Source organism: Ursus americanus, chromosome 20 (assembly GCF_024610735.1).
Source record: "Ursus americanus isolate L20-20 chromosome 20, mUrsAme1.1.p, whole genome shotgun sequence".
In the NCBI taxonomy this organism is placed as follows: domain Eukaryota; kingdom Metazoa; phylum Chordata; class Mammalia; order Carnivora; family Ursidae; genus Ursus; species Ursus americanus.
The window spans coordinates 7,825,776-7,849,892 of record NC_142146.1 but is presented as its reverse complement, the minus strand read 5'-3'; the positions used below and the strand labels follow the sequence as shown (position 1 = coordinate 7,849,892).

The following is a 24,117-nucleotide window of genomic DNA, read 5'->3' as shown; positions in this document are numbered from 1 at the left end:
AGGCTTTCGTCTATTAAACCAACCTTGCCATATTCTGAAGAGAGCACAGGTGACCTTCCGGGAGACCCAAAACAAGGCCACCATGAGAGAACAATGTGTGGTCTTTCTGAGCACTTGTGAATTTTCTCAGGAGCCCCTAATGAGAACTTCCCTCAGAGGTAATTCAGTGGAGGCCCAGCCACAGGCCTGAGGCCATCGAGACAGAAGCATAAAGAGCGGGCCCCCAGCAAGCCTCCCACGCTCCTCAGTGGTCCTTGAGCTATTCCGCAGCAGGCACACTCTGAGGAGGCAGGGCCCCTTCCTCCCCTCCCAGCACCCACTGCACCACCAACAGTGGGTTCCCAGTCGGCTGCAGACTCTAAGCGGGCATCCATTTTTCCAGGTGTAACATGAAATAAGCCGTCTTAATGCCACTTAGAGTTTGGATACAGCTGGGGCCCTTGCGGAGAGGTACCGTGCAGGACACACTGGCGTGAACTTCTCTCCCCACACAGCTCTCCCACTTGGGAAACATCATGTTTCCTCTGTTTCCCCCTGTAGATGGGGAAGTTCTCGACAGCTGGGACCGTGTCACTTGGGTTTTATCTGTGAGGCACTTAAGATGATGTGGACTCTACTCCTAGCAGACAAATTAGTCACCCCACAGTGATTAACACACATTTGCCTAGCATACAGTACATTAGCACATATTATGGAGTATCAGCATATATATGCTTAGCATACATGCATACACACGCACACACACACACACACACACACGGCACAATTCTAAGAACTGACAAGTTTTAACTCACTTTGTCCACTTCACGGACCCCTGAGGTAGCTTAGACACATTCACAAGGGCAGAGCCAGGACTTGGGCTCTGGCAGTCGAGGTCCAGAGCCTATGCTTTTAGCCACCATGCTACTTTGCCTCTCCATTGCATGACACATGAATAACAGAGTGGAAAGAAAAACTTGGCTTTGAGCAAGCCACACCACATCTCTAGACCTCAGTAAAGATAGGCTCGTCAAGATGATATCCAAAAGGTCTTGTCAAATTCTGAAACAGTTCTGTTGTACTGTACTTAGCTGTAATGAGATCCTTCACTTGGAACAGAGAGCTTGAGTCACCGAGTCTTTCCACATTAAGAGAAAAATATGGTTGCTTTAAGACCCAAAGTAGTCCACAAAACTGGGAGGTGGACATCCCCAAAGCCAACAGAGCACACGCAAGGGTCCTCTAACTGGGGCCAGGATCCCGTCAAGGCAGTCTTTTAGAGAAATTTGAGCGTCTGCCACCCCTTGTCTCCTACAGGAACAAAAACCACAGAAGCATTCTCCTCAGTGCCCCATTGTTCTGAGGGGCTGCTCTTATACCCCAGCACCCCGCAGCCCCATGAATGAGTTAGCACACAGAAGTGTGTGTGTGCCCATGGAGAAGGAGTGGGCAGGGGTACCGCCATTTTGCTAATTTCTTTGCTGGGCCCATTTGTCCATCATTAAGTCAAGGAACAGTCAAAGAGCGATGCTGCCAGCCTGGGCTGATCCTACATCCACTGTTCTGGGAGGAATCTGGGATCATGAGACAAGCCCCACGTCAGCTATTACTGCATAACGAGCAGGAAATGTGTGTGACAAATAAGCAGTGTTCCTTTCCCACTCCGACTCCCACAGATCAGGGGGGCTTTGGCTGATCTGGTTGGGCTCCGGCTGCAGGTTCAGTGCAGGTCTGTTCTACACGTAGCTCTTCTGGGACCGGCGAGCCACAGGGGGCATGTTCCATGGTGAGGGTCCCAAGCACCCAGAGGGGCTCCTAAGGCCCTGGCTCAGAGCTCACACACGCTTGTGAAGGAGGGACGTGTGGAGCACACCTGAACTGACCTGGCCCTGCTGGGGCTCCTCCTTGGCATCCAGACCCCCACCACCCTTACTCTTTCTAGGGTGCAGCGTGGCGGCCAGCATGCTGCTCTCCCTGCTGGGGGGCTTTCCCTGCCCACACACGCAGCAGGAAGAATGGTGGAAAGATTCCAGCCGCTACACGCCTCAGGTGGGTAACCGCAAGGTGTGTTCTTTGCTGGCCCCAGGGCTCCCCAGACACTGCGCCCCAGCTGCCCATGATGGTAACTTGTAAGTAGCATCCGTATGGGCCACCTTTCCTTCCGTTTCTTGCTTCCCATGCCTGACCTCCAGAAAACTGCCCATATTCAAACCCAAGTGAAGGGAATTGTAAATATTAAATGAGAGAAGGTGTAAAGTCTCCAAACCAACAGTGGCCCAGTGCTGAGCTCACAGTCGTTTAACAACACATCATGTGCAAGTCAAGTCACAGAGGCTACAGGCTCTAGCAACCTCTTCAGAGGTCTGTCCTGCTGCGTTCTGATGCTTATGGTGGGATACAGAGGAATCATGGGATACATGCAACATGTCCCTATTTCAACACGTCTTCTGGGAAAACCAACATCCTGGTCCTATTGCATAACTAGTTTGGATTCAATAATCACTGCCTCCAGTACCCCTATCGATTCCCTCACCTCTCTCCAGGCCAACGAATTACCCAAAGAGTTGTTCCAGGAGCTTCCCCTTTTCTTTCTGGGGTGGGGGGGGGGGGAGTGATGAATAAGCTGGGGCACTCAGAACACAGCCTTGACACCTTGTTGATGTGTTTATACTATCTGTCCTTCTCCGTCGACGGACTACATTACGTCCATTTTTCAGATGGAATTTTTCTTCTGACTGGGGCAATACAGAGATAAATGGGGCCAGGGTTCAATTTCCCAGCCACAGCTGACCAAAATGCTGACACAGAGGAAAAGAACAAGGCTCACCCTCATGGAAGGACAGGGTTCCTGCCTCCTGCAGGGACCCTGCCAGTTCTTCCGTGGGGCATTACACAGAACACCTGCTCAAATGCACGTGTCCAGACAGTATTTCTCAGAACCATCTTTGGTGGCCGCAAAACTTGAAGCCTGGGAAACCCCAGGGAGGCCCAGTGGAAACGTGGACACAGGCTAGCGGAGACTTGGATCCAAGCAAGTAAGTTAGAAGGAGAATTAAAATATAAATAGCACAGCACTTAGAGAGGAAACAAGTGCTCACTCCCTCAGAATTAGGCAAAGAAAACCCGAGCGTACAAACCATAAAACCAACGAAAAGGAGAGCATTTCCTAAATCCTTAAAACTCAAGTTCAACTGAGCTAAATAATGATCAGCTCAAAAAAATATTTTTTAATAAAAAAAAATTAAAATGATCAGCTCAATGGTGTTTGGAGGTTTTAAGCAGGGAGCCTGAGAAAATACATTTCCTTCCAAGAACCCAAGTGCCCCTTGGCAAAGAGGTCTTCAAACTGTCTTGACAGTGTGTGGACCAGATGGGAAGGAAAGCCAGCCTTGGGATGTTATGCAATGACTGAATCCTAGGTTTCAGGATTCCCGCTGCCTCAGGACATTTGTTCACAGAGCTTCTCGGGAGCCTTAAGACCATCTGGGAGCTGGGACCATGGAGATGATCTGAGCCAACATCTGAATTTTCAGGCGAGGACATCAAGGTCCAGAGAGAGAAAGCAGATTTCTCAAGGCTGCCCAACATGTGGCAGTGCCTGATCGCTTGGTGAATTCTGGTCTGAAACTTCATATAGCTCAGTAAGCACCACGGGCTCTGGGGCAGTGATAGGCAGAGCTGGGGCTGGCGGGGTCTGGAACCATAGCCCCCTGCTCGCCCCATTCCCTGAGCAGGGCCGTGGGTGCCAAGAGGCCAACAGGGGACCCACCGCTGCCCTCCAGTTAGAGTTTGGGAAGCTGAGGGAAACAGAGATGATGGGAGTTATTCAGGGTGCCGTGGCAGGGGTGGGGTGGGGTGGGGCTTGGGGGTGAGGAATCAGCAATGCTCACCTTCATAGCAAGGGATCAGCGTCCTGCCTTTGGCCTGGAGATTGGACGGGATGATGTAACAAAAGCCGTGGGGCAGGATGTGGTCTGTTTCATAGTAGATGTTCTTCCAGCGATGGGCACAGGCCTGAAAGACAGAGAGGGGGTCATAGCAGGAAAGTCAGCCCCAGGAGGTCCCAAAGCAGAGCCCTGGCAATGCCAAGTGGTTCCATGCGAGGAGAGGGGCAGAGGGACCAGAAAGCCACCCTCCCTCCTACTCAGCCACAGCTTGGCACCAGCTACTGTTTGCATCAGCAACCTATACAGAAAAAACAAGCCCCTGGGAGGCAACTAGGAAGAGACAGGAAACAAATATATAGACTAGTAAGGGTTGTACCTAGTGCTGAGCCTTGGGAAGGAAAGACCTGGGGTAATGGGACAGAGACTCGGGGAGTGAGAAGGACAGAGGTCAGGGAGAGAGGAGAGAGCGCCAACCACACTGAGCATGACGGCGTGGTCATCAGGTACTGAGGAAGCTCGTGAGAAAGGCTTGAAGGTTCAAGGGAAAGGAAGGTCATCGTTGGGCAGGTCTGGACTGTTGTGGGAAGAAACAGCTCAGAAAGGGGACAGGTTCAGCCCACGGGAGTCTTGTAGACCTTGGGGACTACTACTTTGGTGGACGTGCCCAGGAAGCTGACAGAGTCTCACAAAGGTGAGTGGGACAATCTGCTTTACAGTTTAGAAAGACAACAGAACCACTGTGTGGAGACCGCAGGTGGGCAAGAGTGGAAGTGAACATCCAGGTGAGAATGGACGCTGGCCTTGCCCAGGATGGGGGCAGTGGAGGGGAGAGGAGGGGATGGCTTCAGGGTACATGCTGGGGGTAGAGCCGATGGGCCCTGGGGAACCACCAGAGTGGGGGAGAGCAGGAAGGGAACCAGGTGAAGATAAGACAACCCCCAACACCCACCTTGAGGCCCTCAGGCCAGGATGGGTATGCTATGCATGCCTCACAGGTGTGTCTGTTCACTTAGTCACCCATCAAGTATTTATTGAGCACCTACTGTGTGCCAGGCTCTGTGCTAGGCTCTGAAGACACAGCAATGAACAGTCAGAGCCCTGGGTCAGTCTGGTGGGGGAGACAGACTCCAGCCCTCATGAGGGCACACTTTGGGGAGCTCCTTTCAGGGCAAAGGAGCAGGGTGAACCACTGCCTGTATCTGACTCTTTTTGCCTACAGAAAGATTTCAGCATGCACATCATTAACTGGAAGTAGATGTTGATGGTTCTTTTTTCAAAGTAGATTTACATACAGCAAAATGTACAAATCTCAAGTATACCACTTAATGAGCTTTGACAAAGGTGTACACTCATGTAGATGGACCTTAAGCAAGATACAGAACATTTCCATCTCACCCCGAAGTTCCCTCAGGCCGGGAAGTGGCTGGTTTCCACAGGCAGGTCAGGGAGGGCTACTCAGAGGTGGTGCCATCCGAGCAGAGGCCTGAGGAATTGAGGGAATGGCTGGGAGGGCACCTGAGAGGGGGTTCAGGGCAGAGGGCTCCCAAGTGGGCTATATAGCTTGGCATATGTGAGATGAGGCTATTAGGGACAGACGGACAGACCCCCAAGTCCCAGCTCTCTGACAGCTTCTCAGCACCGGGGCCCAACAGACGCTGGAATGGGAGCCAGCGGTAGGAACATGGGCTGGGCGCATCCTTCCCCACCCACCAGAGAACACCCCCAGCCTCACACTCGGACATAACTGCCCATTCCATGTGTGACCGCACATGCCCGAATATCCACAAGTTTGGTCAGGATCCGACCTGCTCACGCCAAGGGCGTGCCCGGTTCTCGAGCGCATGCACCACTCACGTCTGCGGCCTGCTCACTCCACGGACGTGCCTAGTTCCCATGCGCATGCGCCACTCGCTAACGCTACCGGGTCACTTCAGGCTGGCCTACAAATGTCTGTCTTTAAAATACCACATTTTTAAATAACCAAAGTTTTTAACTTCTTGGCTTCTCTCCTTCAAATGCATAACGGACCACAATGTTCAGCTTTTATATGGCCCACATTTGACTTCTTCTGCAACCCTGGAGGGTGGGCACGGGAATCCAGAATTCCTGTTTCCACATGGGAACCCCAAGTGGGCTCAGAGCTAGCAAGTGCTGCGAACAGGACTGGAACCCACCATTTCAGGGCCCTCCTTGTCTCATTAGAAAACATTTTCCCTTTAAAACTTCTAATTCCAGCCTGAGAAGCCATCAAACCCACTGCCTGAGACAGCTCCAGTGGCTGTTGAGCTCCTCTCCTTATCCAGAGGTCCTAATACCCACCAGAGTGGATAACCACTCTGCGGCAGAGTCAAATACCCAGGGCACCGAGTGAGAGGGGCTTCTTTGGGGCCCTCAGATCATCCTCTGATGAAAATCACCGCCTGCCAGCCTCTCCGCTCTTCATTCCTTCAAAGCAACTACCTTGCAGGACCCCTGACAAGGCCACTCCCTACCCAAGGGCAAAACTACTGGAAAGGTGAATTTGCCCACACATTCACTGGCTCTTGCCCTAGGACATTAAACTTCATAAAACAAATTTGTTATTCCTTATATTGCAAACCTTCATTCCTCATGTTTCTCAAGGAGCTGTACAAATCCATCACAAAGCACATAATTGCTCCACTCCGCTAAGTAGTTGATTTAAATTTTTAGTTCTGACTCAATTCCCACAGCTTGCAAGCCATCTAGCTGGCCGGCAAATGACTTCTATTTTAGCTTATAGACTCAGCAAAGCCCTTGGCTTCCAGGGCTTACTGCATTTTATTGTATTTCTGGGTAGGAGAGACCATAAAAAGAGGCGGATGTTTATCGTGGGGCATGCTGACTCTTCTAAGGAAGGACATTCTGCATGTAATGTCTAGTTTATTGTCTCATTTGTTGTTGGTTTTTTTTAAGTGCCATAAACTGTTTAAGGAGTGATCTTGAAGAATTCCTAGAAAATCCAAATATTGCATTTCACAGTAAACTAAACTAAAATTAAGGCATTCTGTGAGGTCAGAGATCAAAGTGTCAAAGGCAGTATGCATGTAGGAAAACAATGAAGAGTATTTCTGAGTATAAATTATAGAAAGAAAAGACTGTTTAGCCCTGATTATCATTATATATACACACGCATGTCAATCTGACTGCTACATTAAAAAAAAAAATTCCTAGGGACTGTCTCCAAAGGATTACTAACACAATCAATCTCTCTAAATGAGTTTTGCTGTGAGGGAGGAAGTGGGGCAGAGCAAGGAAGAACAGGAAAAGAAGAGCATTCTCTAAAAACAGCAAGACCGGTCAAACTCAGATTCCAAATAATCATAAGAAAGGGAAGGAGCGTCTACCATCACCCCAAATCTTAGAATCTGACATCTTTCCAGTTATAAGGATTTTTTTTTACTTCCAAAAAATAAAAAGGAAAAAATGAGCAATTTTTATTTCAAAGGTCTTTTTTGTTGTATGGAAACAGCACGTCCTTCCTGGGCGGGCAGTGAGGGGGGGGGGCAGGGGGAGGGGGAGTAGATCCTGGGCCTCTCCCAATGGCTCAGCCACAAAGGCACATAGGTCCCCACCCCACCCTCTTACACAGATGGCCAGAGCTATTACCACACCTCAGGTCCACCCTGCACAGCCAGGGCCAGGCCCTGGGCCACTGTGAACAGTGGGTGGAGGGGGTCAGGGCCACGATGCCACAGATCTCCTCAATCCAGCAAGGAAGCACTCCACCCCCTTCTCCAAGGGAGGACCGAGTGGCCTGGGAGGCACAGGGAAGGGGCTTCTGGGGTCCTGGGAAAGTCCATTCTGGGAATGTTGACCACATGACAATTCATCAAAATGAACACGAATTATTTATGTACTTTCTTGCCTGTGTCATAGCTCATTAAAAGGCCTGTAAACAACAACAACAACAGAAGTAAATGCAGACGTGGTCCCTGCAGCTTTGAAAGCAGTGGACAGATAAGAAGTGGTGAATAGACAGGAACTGCCCTCAAGTTCAGAAAGGACGCGGCACAGAGCTGAGAATGTCACTGCCACCAGAAGTAATCTAGGTATTTCCATTATTTGTTGTCTGAGCCTTGGAGACGACCGAAAAGCAGAAACATTGGACTTGAACATTTTGAGGTGCCCTTCCAAATCCCAGAAAAGAGTCTGTGCCTATGCCAGGTGGGTTGGTTGGATATGGTAAGAAGTGATTTTTCTCTATTTCTTAAATTGTCATCTGCACGCTGGGCTTGCTGGGGGACAGCATGGGGAGGGAAAGGGCTTGCCCCTAATCCCGATGCTGTGTTTGCACCTGGTATCATTTGCTTGCTGGAGGAAAACTGGAAGGTACCACAACACCAGCCAAGACTGGCAGATATGAAGCCAAAGTCAGCCCACCAGAGCTGGTTGCTGGTTTCAGGGCTGAGAAAACATCATTGGTCAATGAGACACTTGACGCCCTGTCACAGCTTTCAAATTCTCCATCTGTTCTTTACTTTGAATCAGCACCAGATGCCGTTTTCAGAAAACCCACCCCACCTCCCCCTCTTCACCGCCCCCCCACCAAATCCAACATTATGTTCCTTGGGGATACAGGTCCCATGCTCACACCCCAGGTACCTCCTGAGCCTTCGAAGTTGTTTGAATAACACCCGTCTTCCTGTGTTTAATTTACAAATAAATACTTGCCTCGCAGAAAGCCTTGATAGGTGGACTTGACACATTAAAGAAAAAGCAAGTGGATAATAGGCCTCCAAAATGTAAATATGGATGATGTCACCACTCCCTGTCCCTTGCTGTCACCTATCATCTCTAGGGCCATTTTACAGCATTTTGCCTCATGCTTCTATCCACCACTAAGTCAGCCACCAAGAAGGGATGGCAACTGATTTGCTTTCTAATTGTTTTAACAGTGACACTCAGCCCTCGTATTACTCAAACACACTTTTAGACACCCCTCCTAGAGAGATCATCTCCAAGCATTGACAGTGAAAGGGGTAAAAGATGTGGCCTCTCCCTAAGCCACTTCCATAAAAAAGGAGACACACACACAAGATAAATTATACATATAAAGGTGACAACATAATGCTCAGTTTCTAATGACCCAAAAGATGCTAAACTTATTCCAGAAAGCACTGTCACCAAATGACAGACTTCCAGGAAGAAGCTGAGTCTAAACCAGGAAGGACAGAGGGGCTTGGGGACAGAGAAGACCTAGGACAAGCCTCTCCTAGCAAAATGGCATATGTGCAAAAAGCCACAAGGACAACTCAACAAAAATACAATCCAATTTAAAAATGGGCAAAGGAGTCAAACACACATTTCTCCAATGAAGATATACAAATGGCCATCAAGCACATGAAAAGATGCTCAATATAACTAATCATTAGGGAAATTCAAAATACCATCTTGCACCCATTAGGATGGCCACTATTAAAGGAAAGGAAATGTGTTGGCAATGATGTGGAGAAATTGGAACCCTTCTCTTATGCACTGCTGGTGGGAATGCAAAATGGCACAGCGCTGTGGGAAAATAGTGTGGCAGTTCCTCAAAAAATTAGAAGTAGAATTACTATAGGGTTTAGCCATTCTACTTCTGGATATATATATACAAAATAACTGAAAACAGGATCTTGAAGGGCTATTTGCACACCCGCGTTCACGGCAGCATTATTCACAACAGCCAAGAAGTAGAAACAACCCAAATATCCAGCGATGGATAAACAAAATGTGGCATATACATAGAGTAGAATAGTATTCAGCCCTAAAAATGAAGGAAATAGGGGCAGTTGAGCATCTGACTCTTGATTTCAGCTCAGGTCATGATCTCAGGGTCATAGGATCAAGCCCCACATCAGGCTCCACGTTGGGCATGAAGCCTGCTTAGCATTCCCTCTCCCTCCCGCTCTGTCCCTTCTCTCCCCCTGCATGTGTGCATGCTCTAAAAAAATTAAAATTAAAATTAAAAAAAGAAGGAAATTCTGTCATCTGCTACAATATGGATGAACCTTGAGGACATTATGCCAAGTGAAATAAGCCAGTCACAAGATAAATACTGCATGATCCACATATGCGAGTTATCAAATATAGTCAAACTCTCAGAAACAGAGGAGTGGTGGTTGTCAGAGGCTGGGGGCAGCAGGAAGGGGGCAAGTGTTCAGTCGGTACAGAGTTTGTTTTTTAAGATGAAAAAGTTCAGAGATCTGCCTCCCAACAAAGTGCACACACGTAATGCTATGTACTGCACATTTAAAAATGGTTAAGATGGGGTGCGGGGGTGGTTCAGTCAGTTAAGCATCTGCCTTCAGTCAGGTCATGATCCCAGGATCCCAGGTCGAGTCCCATGTTGGACATCCTGCTCAGCAGAGAGCCTGCTTCTCCCTCTCCCTCTGCAGCTCCCCTTGCTTGTGCTCTCTTTCTCTCTCTCTGTCAGATAAATAAAATCTTTTTTAGAAAATGGTTAAGACAGTAAATTTTATATTGTCTTTGACCACAGTTTTAAAAAAAAATGCCATGAGGAAAATGGATGCCGTCGGATGCCCCTCCTTCTCCAGCACCCACGGGGTGGCTCGCTGAATGGATGAAGCAGTAATTGTGTAAAACATGAGAAAAATAGCTCTGCATGTGACGAATTAGGGCAAGATTATCACAGCAGATTATTGTATCATAGCACCATCTCCACTGCACACCAGCTCTGCCTTCTTGGCTTCCTTTGCTAACTCGTCCCCGTGATCCTCACCACTGTGCATGTCCCCAGAGGTGGGCCCCTCCTCAGACTAATTTGCAGTGACATAAAAGCCTCTGGAAGCAAGTTCTTGGCCACACAGAGGTTATCCTTTTGCGGGGAGAGGAAACATTTCGTGGGTTGTGTGGCCACCAGACCACCCCCTCCTCTGGTCTGAATTTCGACCTCAGGCCACCCTGATTTGGAGACGGATCAGCTTCTTCCCTCCTTTCCAGAGGACAGCAGACAAGCCTTCCAGCCCTCCTGGGGCTGCGTTGTCCGGTCAGGGTCAGGCCGCTATGTCTGGAGGAATGTCGAGGCTTGGAGATGGTCCAGGAAAACCGCAACAGTGATTAAAGTGCTGGACATGGAGACACACAGCGGGGTTGGGGGCCCTCACCAGATCTACAACGGTTCCAGGAGGCAGGCCCCTCCATGCTGGTGACAGCATCCAGCTGCTTCCTCCCTCCCCAAGGGGCCCAGCAAGGGGCAGATGCTAAATTTGTGGTGAGGAGGCAGGCCGAATTCACAAGAAGAGCTTCTGCCAGGGAGAAGTTTAACACAAAAGTGGGCTCCTCAAAGAAGGGAAGGAGACATTTCACCTGGATCCGTACGGAAAACCTATTTCCCCCGGGGATAAAATATAAATATGTAAAACCCTCAACTTTACAGCATGTGGCCCAAAAGAAGCCTTCAATGAATGGCAGCTGGTAATATTTTCCCTCCTTGATCTTATGCTTTTATAAGAAAAAATCTTCATGGAGCTTCCAAGAAAAGCCAATGAAAAGAAAAGGCCTATGAAGTCAGAATACTGGTTATCTCAGAGGAGGGGGGCACAAGGGAGCATTCTGGTATTAGCAACAGGGATGCAGGAGTGTGGGTATGAAAACCCCACCAAGCTGTTCACGTCAGGTTGGGTAAGTACTTTAGCGTTCTACCGTCATAGGAGAGAGTAAAAGAAAAAAGTAGACAAAACTTCTGAGGCAGTTACAAATTCCTTTTTTTGTGGAGTCCAGTAAAATCTTTTGGAGTGATGGAAATGTTTTCTCTGTGTGCTGTCCAACTCAGTAGCCACGAGCCGGGTGCTACTACTGATCGCCTGAAATGGGGCTAGTGTGACGGAAACACTGAGTTTTTAATTTAGATCAATTTAAAGTGCACTGACTCCATGTGGCTGGCAGCAGCCTCATTAGATGGCGTAGCTCTAGGAGGTCGCGAGGATAAAGACTTTTCTTCGTACCTCCTCAAAACACCTAATGAACCTGAGGACCTCATACGCACTTTGGGACCCAAATATCGTTGACCCTCGAACGACGTGGTGGTTAGGGGCACCGACCTCTCATGCACCTGAAAATCTGAATACAACTTTTGACTCCCCAAAAACTTAATAGTCTATTGACCTGAAGCCTTATCAAGAACATAGTCAGTTAACACATACTTTGTATGTTATATATGCTAGACACTATATTCTTACGATAAAGTAAGCTAGAGAAAAGAAAATACGTGGAAGAGAAAATATATTTACAGTGCTGTAAAAAATCCACCTATAAGAGGACCCATGCAGTTCCCACCCGTGTTGTTCGAAGGTCAACTGTAAGGCATGAAAAATAACCTGGGTTTCCTAATAGATAATACTATGTAGGAACAAACAGGAATAAACTAATGTTACACACAACATGGGTTAATCTCAAAAGTATTTTGAGTGAAAGAAGTCTTACACAAAAGAGCACACACGGTAGTTTTCCATTTATAGGAAGTTCTAGAAATATAAAAAGTAATCCTCGGTAATACTAACCATAACTAAGTGGTTGCCTCGGGGTGGGAGGAACTGACAAGAAAGGAACATAAGAGAACTTTTTGGGGATGACAGAAATATTCTATAACTCGATGGGGGCAGGGGGGTTACACAGGAGTGTATCATGGTCAAAACCCAAACTATAATCTTAAATTCTGTGCATTTCATGCAGAGTATACCTCAAAAAACACACACTCACAAAAATCTTATGTAATGAACAAGATTTCCGAAGCACCCTTCACACACGTTTTGTCATGTCCCAACAACCGTATCTCTGCACCCTGGAACAGACATTAAACATCGGACAGATAAAGAAAATCAAAAGATCAGTCATTGGTCCAAGCAGTAGTGCAGAGCAGGCGACCTCAAGGCCATACCCTCATCGCTGTGCCATCCAGCCTGCCTAGGGGATCACAGAGTCATTTGTCCTCGGAGCGCGGCCCCCTCCCCACAGCACCCCCAGGAGGTCTTACCAGCACGAGGCCATCAGCCTTGGGCTGCCGGGCCAGGCTCACCCCCATCCACTCATCGTCCCGGTCTTCCCGGCAGGTCTTTCCGCATGGCATGCCCCGACTCTTCCCTGGATGAGAAAGAGAAAAGCCAGACTTGCTTTGAGAAACGATGTTCTGCTGGCTGCTTCTCAAAGGGTGGTCTACAGTCCAAACGCTGGTTACCTGCCAGTGAGAAGCTAAGGAACTTGGAGCAAAGTGTAAATCAACCCCACCACGATGTCCTTGGCTGTTCAGTTGAGCCAATATTGTTTCATTGCAAGACTTGCTTCACGAAGGAAGCACTGCGGTGATTTACGTTCTGAAGCCAGCTCCGTAATCCGTCACGTGCCAGGAACAAGCAGTTCACAAACCCGTCACTTTGAGTAGCACTAAAGAACACTGCAGACACCTCTCCCTTTCAGCTAAAGAATATCAGAACAGTTCTTCGTTTGAAAAAATACAACTAGAAGCTCTTGCTGGGAAAGAACTTTGGAGAAAGTGAGGACCTGAAGTGAGGACCGCTATGGGCCAACCACAGATCTCTGTATCACCCCTCTAACTTAACCTTTTGAAGGTATATTAGTCCTGACCTTACAGGCAAGGCAACTGAGGCCAAAGAGGCTATGGGACTTTCCCAGTTAAGTCCCAACTGGTAACTGGCAGAGCTGGGCTCTGAACCCAGGCGGAGTCACCCCATTCCAAGGATGATGTATTTTCCACTGGACCGAAGTAAGCTTTTTAAGACCTCCATCCATCATATCTTTCCCTACTTAAAATATAAAGCCTAAGATTGATTTTAATGGCCTCCCCCTTCATGCAGAGCATAAAATCTTCACACCTTACCCCAGCCTGCTGGGGCCTGTGTGAGGCAGCCCCAGCCCACGCCGTCACCCCCTCTGCTTCCACTCTCCTGCTCAGCACTCCAGCTACACTGTCCTCACTTGGTACTTTAAAATGGCACGTGCTTTCCTCTGCTCAGAGGTTCTGCCCCCCGTAGCTGCCCAGCTAACTACTGTGAATCTTTCCAATCCCATGTAGATCAACTACCCACCTCCCCTCTGGTCTTCTTGCACTCAACTATTCATTTTCATGTCTCTCTGCCCACCAATTTGTAAGGTCCAGGAGGGCAAGATCTCTGCTTTGTTCACCAGTAGATCTCTGTGTGGTAAGTAATAGGAACTCGGCACATGATGGATGGATGGATGGATGGATGGATGGATGGATGGATGAATGGATGAAGGGAAGGGAAGGGAAGGGAAGGGAAGGGAAGGGAAGGGAAGGGAAGGGAAGGATGAATGATCAGGCCACCCTGAGAAGACAAAGAGGAAGTGTGAGGGTACGGAACCCATCTCCACCTTGGCAATGACATCCACCCACCTCGAGCCATGTCCAATTCGGTGCATCTCCGGTCAGGGTTGGTGTGGACACGGCACTTAAACACAGCGCCAGGGGACTTCACTGACGTGCTGTACTTGGACTCTGCCTTTGGTGCGCCCACAAGGACCCTGCACATCAAGAAGAAAGAACCTTCTGTCACAACCCAGTACCAGGAAAGAGGAGGGTGATGGTTAAATCCTTACCAGCCATGGGTGGGCTGCCCGAGCACTCCCTGAGAAACCACACCCCAGCATTATCCTGTGCTAGGGGGCCCAGCGGGGAGAGCCTCCTGCAGTGAACCTGTCAGATTTTCTCCAGGCACACTTAAAGCTTAAGACTGGCTGGGAACACATACAACCAAAGGGTTCCTATCTAGAACATATGAAGAACTCCTGTAAATCAGTAAGGAAAATCCAGACAGCCAACAGAATAGTGGGCCAGATATTTGAGGAAAGAAGATAACCAAATGGCCAACAAACACACGACAAGATGCCCAATGACATTAGTTATCAGAGAAATTGAAGTGAGATACCACTTCACACCTACTAGGTTACACCAAAAAGACTGAAAACGCTAAGTGCCGACAAGGATATGGAGGAACTGGAACCCTCGTACACTGCTGGTGGGAGTGCAGACGCTTACGACCGCTTTAGGGAACTAGCCAACGGTTCCTGAGAAAGCAGAACACAGGCCCTCCCCAAGGACTTGGCGATCCCATTTCCAGGAACATACCCCACAGAGATGCATACACGGGTCTACCAGGAGACACGCACAAAAATGTTCACAGCTGAAAATGTCATGGCCGAACACTAGAGGAGACTCACAGGTCCACCCGTGCCAGAACAGACAGGTAGATGGTGGCCCAGAAACAGCAGCATCGTACACAGCAACGAAAATCAATGAGCACGCAACTGCAGCCACACGATGGCTCTCAGGAATACAGCGCCGAGCAAGACATCAGGCCCGAAAGGCCCGACAGGCACTCCCTGTCTGATTCCATTTAACTGAAGTCCGAAGCAGCTGGGATGTAACTGGCGCTACAGGTTACCCCTGGGGAGGAGCAAGGGGGGGCTGCAGCTAGGGAGAGGGGGCTACTGGGGGTGCTTATGATGTTCTGTTTGCAACCTGAGTAGTGTCTTCACAAATGTGATAATTCCTTGAATTGCGTACATGACATAGGCACTGTTCTGGATGCGTGTGATACTTCGTAAAAAAATAATAATAATAAAAAGTCGGAAATTACAACTGCCATTTCTCTTCTATGTCCCCCTCTTCCCCTTGCCCCCCACCACACACAAAGCATGTATATTTACTGGGAATGGGAAAGAAATAGCAGGAAGGCAGGCTTATAAACCATATCCTCTACCCCCACGCCAACCAGAGGTAGGAGAGTTCACATCCAAACGGGACAAGAACAAAGCTCTGCGTCCTTCATCTTGGACAGGAGGCTGCTGAGGGGATGAGCTCTGCCGGCAGGGCCCCTCCCCACCAGAGGACAAGAGCATGAACACTAAGATGACAGAAGAGACATGCTCAGGACTGTGTGGACACAGAACATGGGACTGGCAACAAGCACCCCTACTGATGTTACAAAAACACTTCTGCCCTACATTTTTACGTATTGCTCCCAGAGAGCCGTCAAGCGCAGAGCTATAGTGGAGGATACTGACCGGTACGAATTGCACAGTGTGTGCTGAGCCACGAGCCATGTGGAAAAGGCCTCGTAAGGTGAGACTTTGAACAAGACCTTCACCTGTGTCCAAAGAGTAGAAAATTCCAAGCCACTGCTCAAGGAGAACATGAGCCGCTCCTTCTGTCTGGCAGCCTGGAAAGGGGATGCAGTTCACCTCAAAAGGTACCAGGCACGTTGTGAAGTATACCCCCACTGGCCTTGCAATAGAATGCATTATCCACTATGTGTCTGTGGAAAAGCGACCTAGCGGAGCTTAGAACAACCCCGGACAGCCTCCCCAGAGATGTGAAAAGCTGGCCCAGGTACCCCCACTTCGTCCTGAAAGCCACCTTCACCTCGGGATCATGACCTTCACCCCCACCCTAGCCACAGAGTGACACCGCTCCCTCCCCAGCACCCTGGCTGAAAGGAGTGGAGATCTAGATACCAGGCAACAGAAGTCTGGGACCCTCAGATGGACCCGCAGCACAGGTGGGACAGCCATACTACTCTGGCTCAGAGACGTGGTATCAGGTTCACCAGAAGGCGTGTGGGTCCTGTCTTAATTCCCGCTGCCTCCGAGCCCAATCCCTCAATGCCCAGCACAGAAAGGATCTCTGAGGACATGTGGAGCCAGGGAAACCCTTACTGAAGTCTTTCTTTCCAGGTCGGTCTCAAGAGTGTGTACTTGATGCTGTGCAGGGTCTGAGAGGCACGGGCTCCGACGCTTCCCTGCGGCCCCTCGGTCACACCCCAGGAAGCTGCCGGTCCAGGTGCTTGGTGGCAGCTCCCGCTCCTGCGGCCTCCCCACGTTGGGCCCCAGCTGCAGAATCCCCAGGTAGCCGCGGCGCTGGAACCCACAGCCTTCGGAAATCTTAGCAAGCACTTTCCCACACGGTCCACACCAGGGCAGTTCGGCTGGCTCTTGGCTGCTCTAACTCAAATGCATGATGACACGCAAAACGAAACTCCAGTGAGAAGAAAGCCACATGAAGGGATCAATTTCCCCCCTGGCTTCTGGGGCTGAGCTTCAGAGCCACCAGGGCAAGCCAACGGTTGCTCTCGATAATGCCAGTTATGTTTTCACAGGTGAGAAGAATTAGCAGTTTGACATGTCTAACTGCCGAAACATCCATGGCCTTTCCACATGTCAGGTTGTAGGAGCTGAGGAACAGAAAATGCCTCCTGCACTCGAAAACCCCAGTGGGACGGGGCTGGGTCCAAAAGTTCCCACAAACTCCAAATTTACATTAGCACAGTGAATAAATGCCACTTACAATTCATTTTGCAAACATTATAAAAATTGGACAAAGGGGAGAATTATTCACGTACCAAGGAAGGGAAATGGCTGCAAGAAACAAGCTGTTTCTCTATCCCAACCCCCCAAATGGCACTGGAACCCTGATCATGACAGCGCCACTGGGCCAAATTCACCGACCCAGGCTCACGGGTTATCACAGGAGGGGACCCTGGAGGGCTGAAATCCCAGGTGCTGCTTCTTCCAGCCTAGAGCTGAGACCGAGAGGGGCGAAGTTTATATTAAAATCTAAGGTGGGAAAAGGATCCACTGAATTGGTTTTCCCTTCCAAACCCAAGGTACTCAGGGGTTCCACCAATGGCTGAGGAAGCGCAGATGACAACGCTCTGGGTCCTACTCTTCATCAGCTGGTCAGATGGGAAGGCTTCTCCCAAATCCTTTGTGATGGGAAATGCAGCACGAGAGAAGGGGGTGTGTGTACACACGTATGCACTCACTGGGGCTGCACGGTGGAGCACAAGCTTGTATCTTGGTGTTTACAGAATGCTGTGGCTTCCTCCGCAGCCTGGCGCTGTTCTTTACCTAGGCCGCCCGCCAGCAAGACTGCTGCCGCAGGCTAGCCGATGAGCGCGTCTCTTCTGAAGTTAGCTCCGCTGGCTCTCCGCCAGGCCAATCCCAAGAGACGGAGAGCGTGCAACCGCCCAGAGTGCAGGACAAGCCACCACAAAGATGCCATCTGCCTTTTCTCTCATTAGTCTCTGAGTTATAAAGAGACAGCCCGGCACTTCAAAGATCCCCCCAAATCATCCCCAGTACCCTTGACAAGACACTGAGATGTTTCCTTCCTTTGTACAGTTACCATATGAAAAGGCCCGAGTGTCCCCACCAACAGGCTCCTGTCAATAAATCATCAGGCTGATTCTCACCTTTGCGGGCTACTTCAAGTGTGGTCCTCAGACCGGCAGCCTGGAGAACATCTGGGAGCTTGATGGAAATGCAGAATCTCAGGTCTCAGCCCGCTAAATCAGAACACACATCTTAACCAGCTCTCTGGCTGACGTATTGTCGAAGAAGCACAATATAACCACCTCCGCTGATTACAAATCATCGTGTTCCATCCGGAGCCAGTATGAACAGATGACCCTTGAGAAGTGCGGCTCTCCTCCTATCCTAGCCCCAGTTAAAGATGCACTCACACTTCAAAGACATTTTAGAGTCCTCTCATTAATTCATAACTCTACCTTTCTAATTACAAGGACAACCAGGGTGTATCGGGCACTTGGGAGTGTGCAGGTGCTGGGCAAGGCTCCTTAAAGGCAGAATTGCATTTAATCTTCAGAGCAATCCTATGGAAGGCACTATGATCCCCATTTTACAGATGGAGAAACAGAGGGCTGAAGGCAGTCATGGGACGTGCCAGAGCCCACAAAGCACGGTGAGGTGCCACATGGCAACACGCACCCTGCCAGTCGAATGCAGTGCCACCCCCCTATTCTGCTCACCCCACAGCAGCCAGAAAGCAGAAAACGGGAGCCAACAAGTGTGGAGCCAGCAGCCACCTGCTGCCAGCCACCACATGTGATCTTGCCTGGAAAAGCCGTCACGAGGCTCTGCAGGTGGCTCCCAGGTTAGAACTTTGACTGGAAATGTCTGTCACGCCAAAGGATGGGGGTCTAGAATAGAAAGAAGCCCTTTACCTTCCCACATTAGGCTGAATATCGATCACCTTCTTGCTTTTCCAAAACATGTACACTGCTGGCATGGAAGTTTGCCTCTCTTAATGAGTGGTTCACACAGCTATCTGGAGATGGGGGCGCATCTGTTCCTCTGCCACCAGCAGTTACGCTCACGGGTGGTCTGATCTCTCGCTCAAGGTAACCCTGTCGGGCAGCTTCTTGAGTGCATTTTACTCAGAGATGGTGGGTTACACCACTGGGAAGCAGCAGAGCTCCGATTTCAACCATGTCAAGGGCGTCCTCTTTCCAGTCCTCCAAACCCCCTGCTCTTGCGGCAGCTGAAACACCCTCTACTTTTCCAGCACGGCCACCTCCTTGGGTCAAGCTGGCTATAAAGGCTCCATTCCCACCACCCCTCTGCTCTGAACTGATCCCTCACATCAGGAGAGCAAACAGCAGGTAAATTCCCTGGCTAGCGGGTGACAGAAAAAGACGGAGCTGCCTCCCTGGGAAGGCTCCCTCCTTACCCACAAATACCACAGCCGTGGTTCCTGAGGGTGCAATTACAGTGAGATCGAGGACGGCAACTGGGCACTGAAAACCTTAAATGCATTAGGTTTGCTTTCGTGCATTGGAACCCAACACTAAAGCTTCCCCAGGGCCCCACGTATCAGTGACGTGAGTGGAATTCAATCACTGCGTGTCCCACCACACTGCCCAGAAATCCCAGGAATCACTCCACCTTCCTTACTGGGCAAAAAATAGCCAAGACTTGAACAGTGAGAGGGCTGGTTGGTGCCAGGGAGCCACCTCTGACTGCATGGAACCCTTCACTCCCAGAGAGGAGACACTCTCTGGGGCCAGTGCTTGCCAACTGGAGCTGCTGAACTGAGAGGACTCAGAAGCTCCTCTTTTTACAGCTGGGGAAACTGAGCCTCTGACTCAAACCAGGGGATACTAACTGCATTTTAGGGGTCTTAAACTAATAGTTCCACTTGAATTCTAAGCTTTGAGGGCAAGTCACTCAGGGAGTAAAGTGTAAGAAGCACAGGGCTAACACAGGGTTCAAGTTTTGCCACAACCACTGATAAAAAACTTATCTGAGGTGACATAGCTTAACCACTCTGGGTCTCAGGTTTCTTCCTCTGTAAAATAGGGAGAATTAAAATGTACCTAGTAAGGGTTCTTGCAAGGTTTAAGATCGTGTTTATAAAGTACCTAGCACGGTGCTTGGTACAAAGTTGGTGCTCAATGAAAGGTGAGAATGTTAGGCAGTAGGCCAAACACCCTAGCACCCAACTCGTCCCTGCTCCCCCTCTTGGCGGAACTGCCAGGAGCTCCTCAGAACCAAGAATTTATTCAGACCCTCTGCCAAGCTCACAGAAATCCAGGAATGGCTAGGACACTCTCACCACTAACAGCAGACTGCAAAAGTAGCCATGTTTCTCCATCCTTCCTGTATCCGTGCCCTTCTCAATGGGGCTTTACAGCTTCTTCCATCAGGGGGTAGAGTCTGTTTGCCCCCCACCCCTTGAACGTGGGCAAGCTCTGTAACTTGAATTGGCCAACCGAATGTGACAGAGGGGACGTGGTTTGACTTCCCAGCTTCGGCTTCAAGAGACCATACGTGCTTCTGATTGCCCTCCTGGCACCCTGCCCAGCCACCACAAGCCCATGCTGCTGGGGGATGAAAGACACTTGGAGATGAGCCATCCCAGTTGAAGCCATCCTAGACCAGCCAGCCAGCGAGCCCACCCAGGAGCTGACAGCAGACACATGCATGAGCTGAGAGAAGAACCATCCAGCTGAACCCAGCCTAAACTGCCAACTACAGATTCGTGAGCTGAGAAACGGTGATTGGTTTAGGCCACCAAGTCTTAGGGTAGTGTGTTACACAGCAACACTGTGGTAACAGAAAACAGATGTATCATGAAGGTAGGACAGGTACCTTCTGAAGGGAACTGGGCTGTGGCACCCCCACTGTCCACCAATCACTCCTGAGTCCAGCCCACTGACCTCGCTCTGAGCTGAGAACTGCTGCTGCTGGTTCTCCAGCTCCCTGGTCTCCTTTCCTTTCCCCAAAGGAATCCTACTGCCACCCAGAACCACAAACTTCTACTGAGGGCCCTGATATGGGAGAGGCAGGGTGGGGTGGCGGAAACAGCCGTGAAGAATGCGCCACCTCGTCTCCAGCTCCATGACCCGGTCAATCCTCTGGCCACTCAGGACTTCCCTCATCCTTACAAGGTAATACAAAGGCACGGTCCCCTTCCCAGCACAGCATGAGGCCCAAAAACGAATGGCAAATAGCAACGTGTTGGGGGAGGGGGGTGCATCCAGGACGGCCTGACTTTTGAGAACGGGTTGGAGTTTTCATCTGCCAAGGCCAAGAGCAGACAGAAATGCTCCTGGAAAAAGCATCCGGGCACTTTTTCTTCCTCCTTAGGAAATGGATACCTTGGACAGGGGCTTGATGGGAGAGGGGACAGCAGCAAGGCTGACCCTGAGAACGGCCAGACAAGCATTAAGTCAACTTCACCTGGGTCCAGTTGCAAATCCGCAATCTACTTGCTGGGAAACCTTGGCTTTGGCTTCTGCACCTCATAGTAGCCCTGCTGCATCTGAGTGACAGCTCTGCACACAGAGTACTCACAAAGGGCTGGCGATAATACTTTTATTCTGGGAACCTTAGGTTGGAGTGAAGGAAGGGAGGGAGAGGGGTACAATCCCAATGCTGAGTCAGAGAATGAAGCAGGTGGCTTCCATGCCCAGCTGGGAAAGAGCAGCAGCACAGGCAGGGTCCCCCTCCTTGGAGAGGCATCAGCCTGCTGGTGGCTCTGTCAGGGACTGAAGTGTCCTCAGAGGCTGCTGCCCTGGCCAGGGCCTCGGGTCTTGGCAGGTGCACTGGGAAGCGGCAGCTGGAGAAGGAGGCATGGTGAAAGGGCCAACGCTCCCCTCCCCCACCTGAGAGCATCAAGTAAACACAAAAATCCAAGACAGGCAAGCTACGGACCTCTGGGAGATATGAGTAGAAGCCGTCTCCTGCTGCTTTCTTGTGATAATTTTCTTCTCCGAGAAGAACAGGTCAATACTTTTACCTTTATCCTTTTTCACTAAAATTCTCACCACCACCCCAACCTTAGAACTACAGACATACCTCTCAGACTTATGTGGAGCCCAGGATGGGGGCCAGAGCTCCCCACAACAGGGGCGGCCTCCCACCTGCTGAGAGAAGAAAGCAGCATGCAAAGTTCTGGGATGTAAAATCCCAGGGGTCTATAATCAAAGGAGCCATGTCAGAGCCTTTCTGGAAGCAGGTAGGATGTAAATGAATATACAAAAATGCAGATTTATACAGAGCATGACCAAAATTTTAGAGACTGCTCATAATGAGTGCATCTTACACAGGACTACCTCATTCATTTCTGTATTGAGTATGGACACTCCGATTTTGATAAATGAATCAAGGCATCAACAAATGTACTGAAAGCACTCTTCCAGCATCTCGAGTCAGGATGAAGATGACCATTAGTTCCCAACACCAGATCAAAGTAACAATAAAAAGAACTACTGGTATTTATCAAGGGTTTCCTCTGTGCTGGAGGTGGTCTTCCACGCTTTGCAGACATCACCTCATTTAAAGCAAGAAGGTGATGAGTGAGAAACTCTTTATTATTCCTCTTTTCCAGAGAGCTGAACAAGACTCAAACAGCTGAAGGGACTGAAAGCCCTACAAATGACCCTGAGACTGAAACAGCTAAATGGGGGCAGGGCTGACCTTGAAACCCACCCTCATGGCCACCGTGCACTCATGCAACTCCGCAGCCCCCCTTTCAAGGCATAGAAACCATGGGTTTGGTTGTTGCTGGGAAATCAGGGGCCACAATGAAGGCAGAGCCAGGAAGAAACCCACTCTCTGAGTCTGGAACATCCACACCCTAGGACCTATGGTGGTGGGTAAGAGGTGCAGTCCCACGTTTTGGAATATCCTGCCCAATGCCGGGTTTGCTCTAGGGTTTGTACACATTGCATCGGAACACCAGCTGGTCAGGACAGGGTAGGAGAGGCCACCTGGGCTTAAACACACCAAGGGCTGCGTGGACATGGACAAAGTTGGTTTTGTGTTTTTAAGGTTCAGGTTTTGGGGGACATAAAGCATCCTCTCTCACACAGTGGCCACTGGTGCAGAAAGTCTGACTGTGCGGCTTTCTTTAATAAAGTTACAAATCCAGGGGTGAGTCCTGAACACTGGCCACCACGGCTACATTCCCCATCCCCTCTCCAAATATAGAGTTTCTTAAATGGGGGTGAAGCAGCCCAGAGAGTTTAGGATGGATACATGGAATATCCTAGAATGTGCCGTCTTTCCTAGGACACTTCTGTCCTACCCTCACACAGATGTGGTGTGAGAGCGGGCCCTACAAATATCCCTGGCAGAATCTCTGGGTCCCTGTTTACTCGGTGATCAAGTGTCTCTGGAAAGCAGAACCCCAGTATCCCCCCATAGGTGGCCAGTGGGTCACGCATGAGTAATGAGAACCCCACGGGGAAGCTACCACTACCATAATTCCAAAACTTTTCCAGCAAAGCCAGGCAGGGCAGAACCTCACAAGACAGATGCTTGGTTGCCTTGAAGCCCCAAATTCAGACTCTGTGAGAAGCAAAGGCATAGGCCCCAGCTCTGCCACTTTGGCCATGTAACCTGGACAAGCAACACCTCTGCGTGTCAGTGTTCCGCTTTGTGAACGGGGCAGGAACGACCACCAGCTGAGACTCAGGGACGTTAAATGAGCTGACGCGTCTAAAGCATGCAGAACAGTACTCAACACATGCTGAGCACTCAGTGGGCCTGGCTGCTGCAACCATGTTGCCTCAGCCGTGAACCGAAACTCACAACAGAAGACCTTTCTGCTCTCCCACAAAGCAGAAACTGGGGACCCAGTGAGCCTGTGGTTTCAAAGACTCTAGATTTTTCCCAATCTTGGATTCGCTTTCACTTTCTAAGGTTCCCTCTGGCCAAAAAAAAAAAAAAAAAAAAAGGTCATGATAAAACCCTTTCTGGGGCGTCTGGGTGGCACAGCGGTTAAGCTTCTGCCTTCGGCTCAGGGCGTGATCCCGGCGTTACGGGATCGAGCCCCACATCAGGCTCCTCCGCTGTGAGCCTGCTTCTTCCTCTCCCACTCCCCCTGCTTGTGTTCCCTCTCTCGCTGGCTGTCTCTGTCTCTGTCGAATAAATAAATAAAATCTTTAAAAAA

General features: G+C 49.8%; 1 protein-coding gene across 1 annotated transcript in view; it reads right to left on the bottom strand.

Annotated features, from left to right (window-relative positions):
• Positions 1-24,117, bottom strand: part of ITGA9 (integrin subunit alpha 9) — a 326,298-nt gene that overhangs the window by 295,123 nt on the left and 7,058 nt on the right. The window contains exons 2-4 of the mRNA XM_045798248.2: positions 14,257-14,384; positions 12,862-12,968; positions 3,870-3,993 (exon numbers count right to left, since the gene is read on the bottom strand). Of these exons, the coding sequence (XP_045654204.2) occupies positions 3,870-3,993; positions 12,862-12,968; positions 14,257-14,384 (359 nt within the window). The remainder of the gene's footprint in view (positions 1-3,869; positions 3,994-12,861; positions 12,969-14,256; positions 14,385-24,117) is intronic.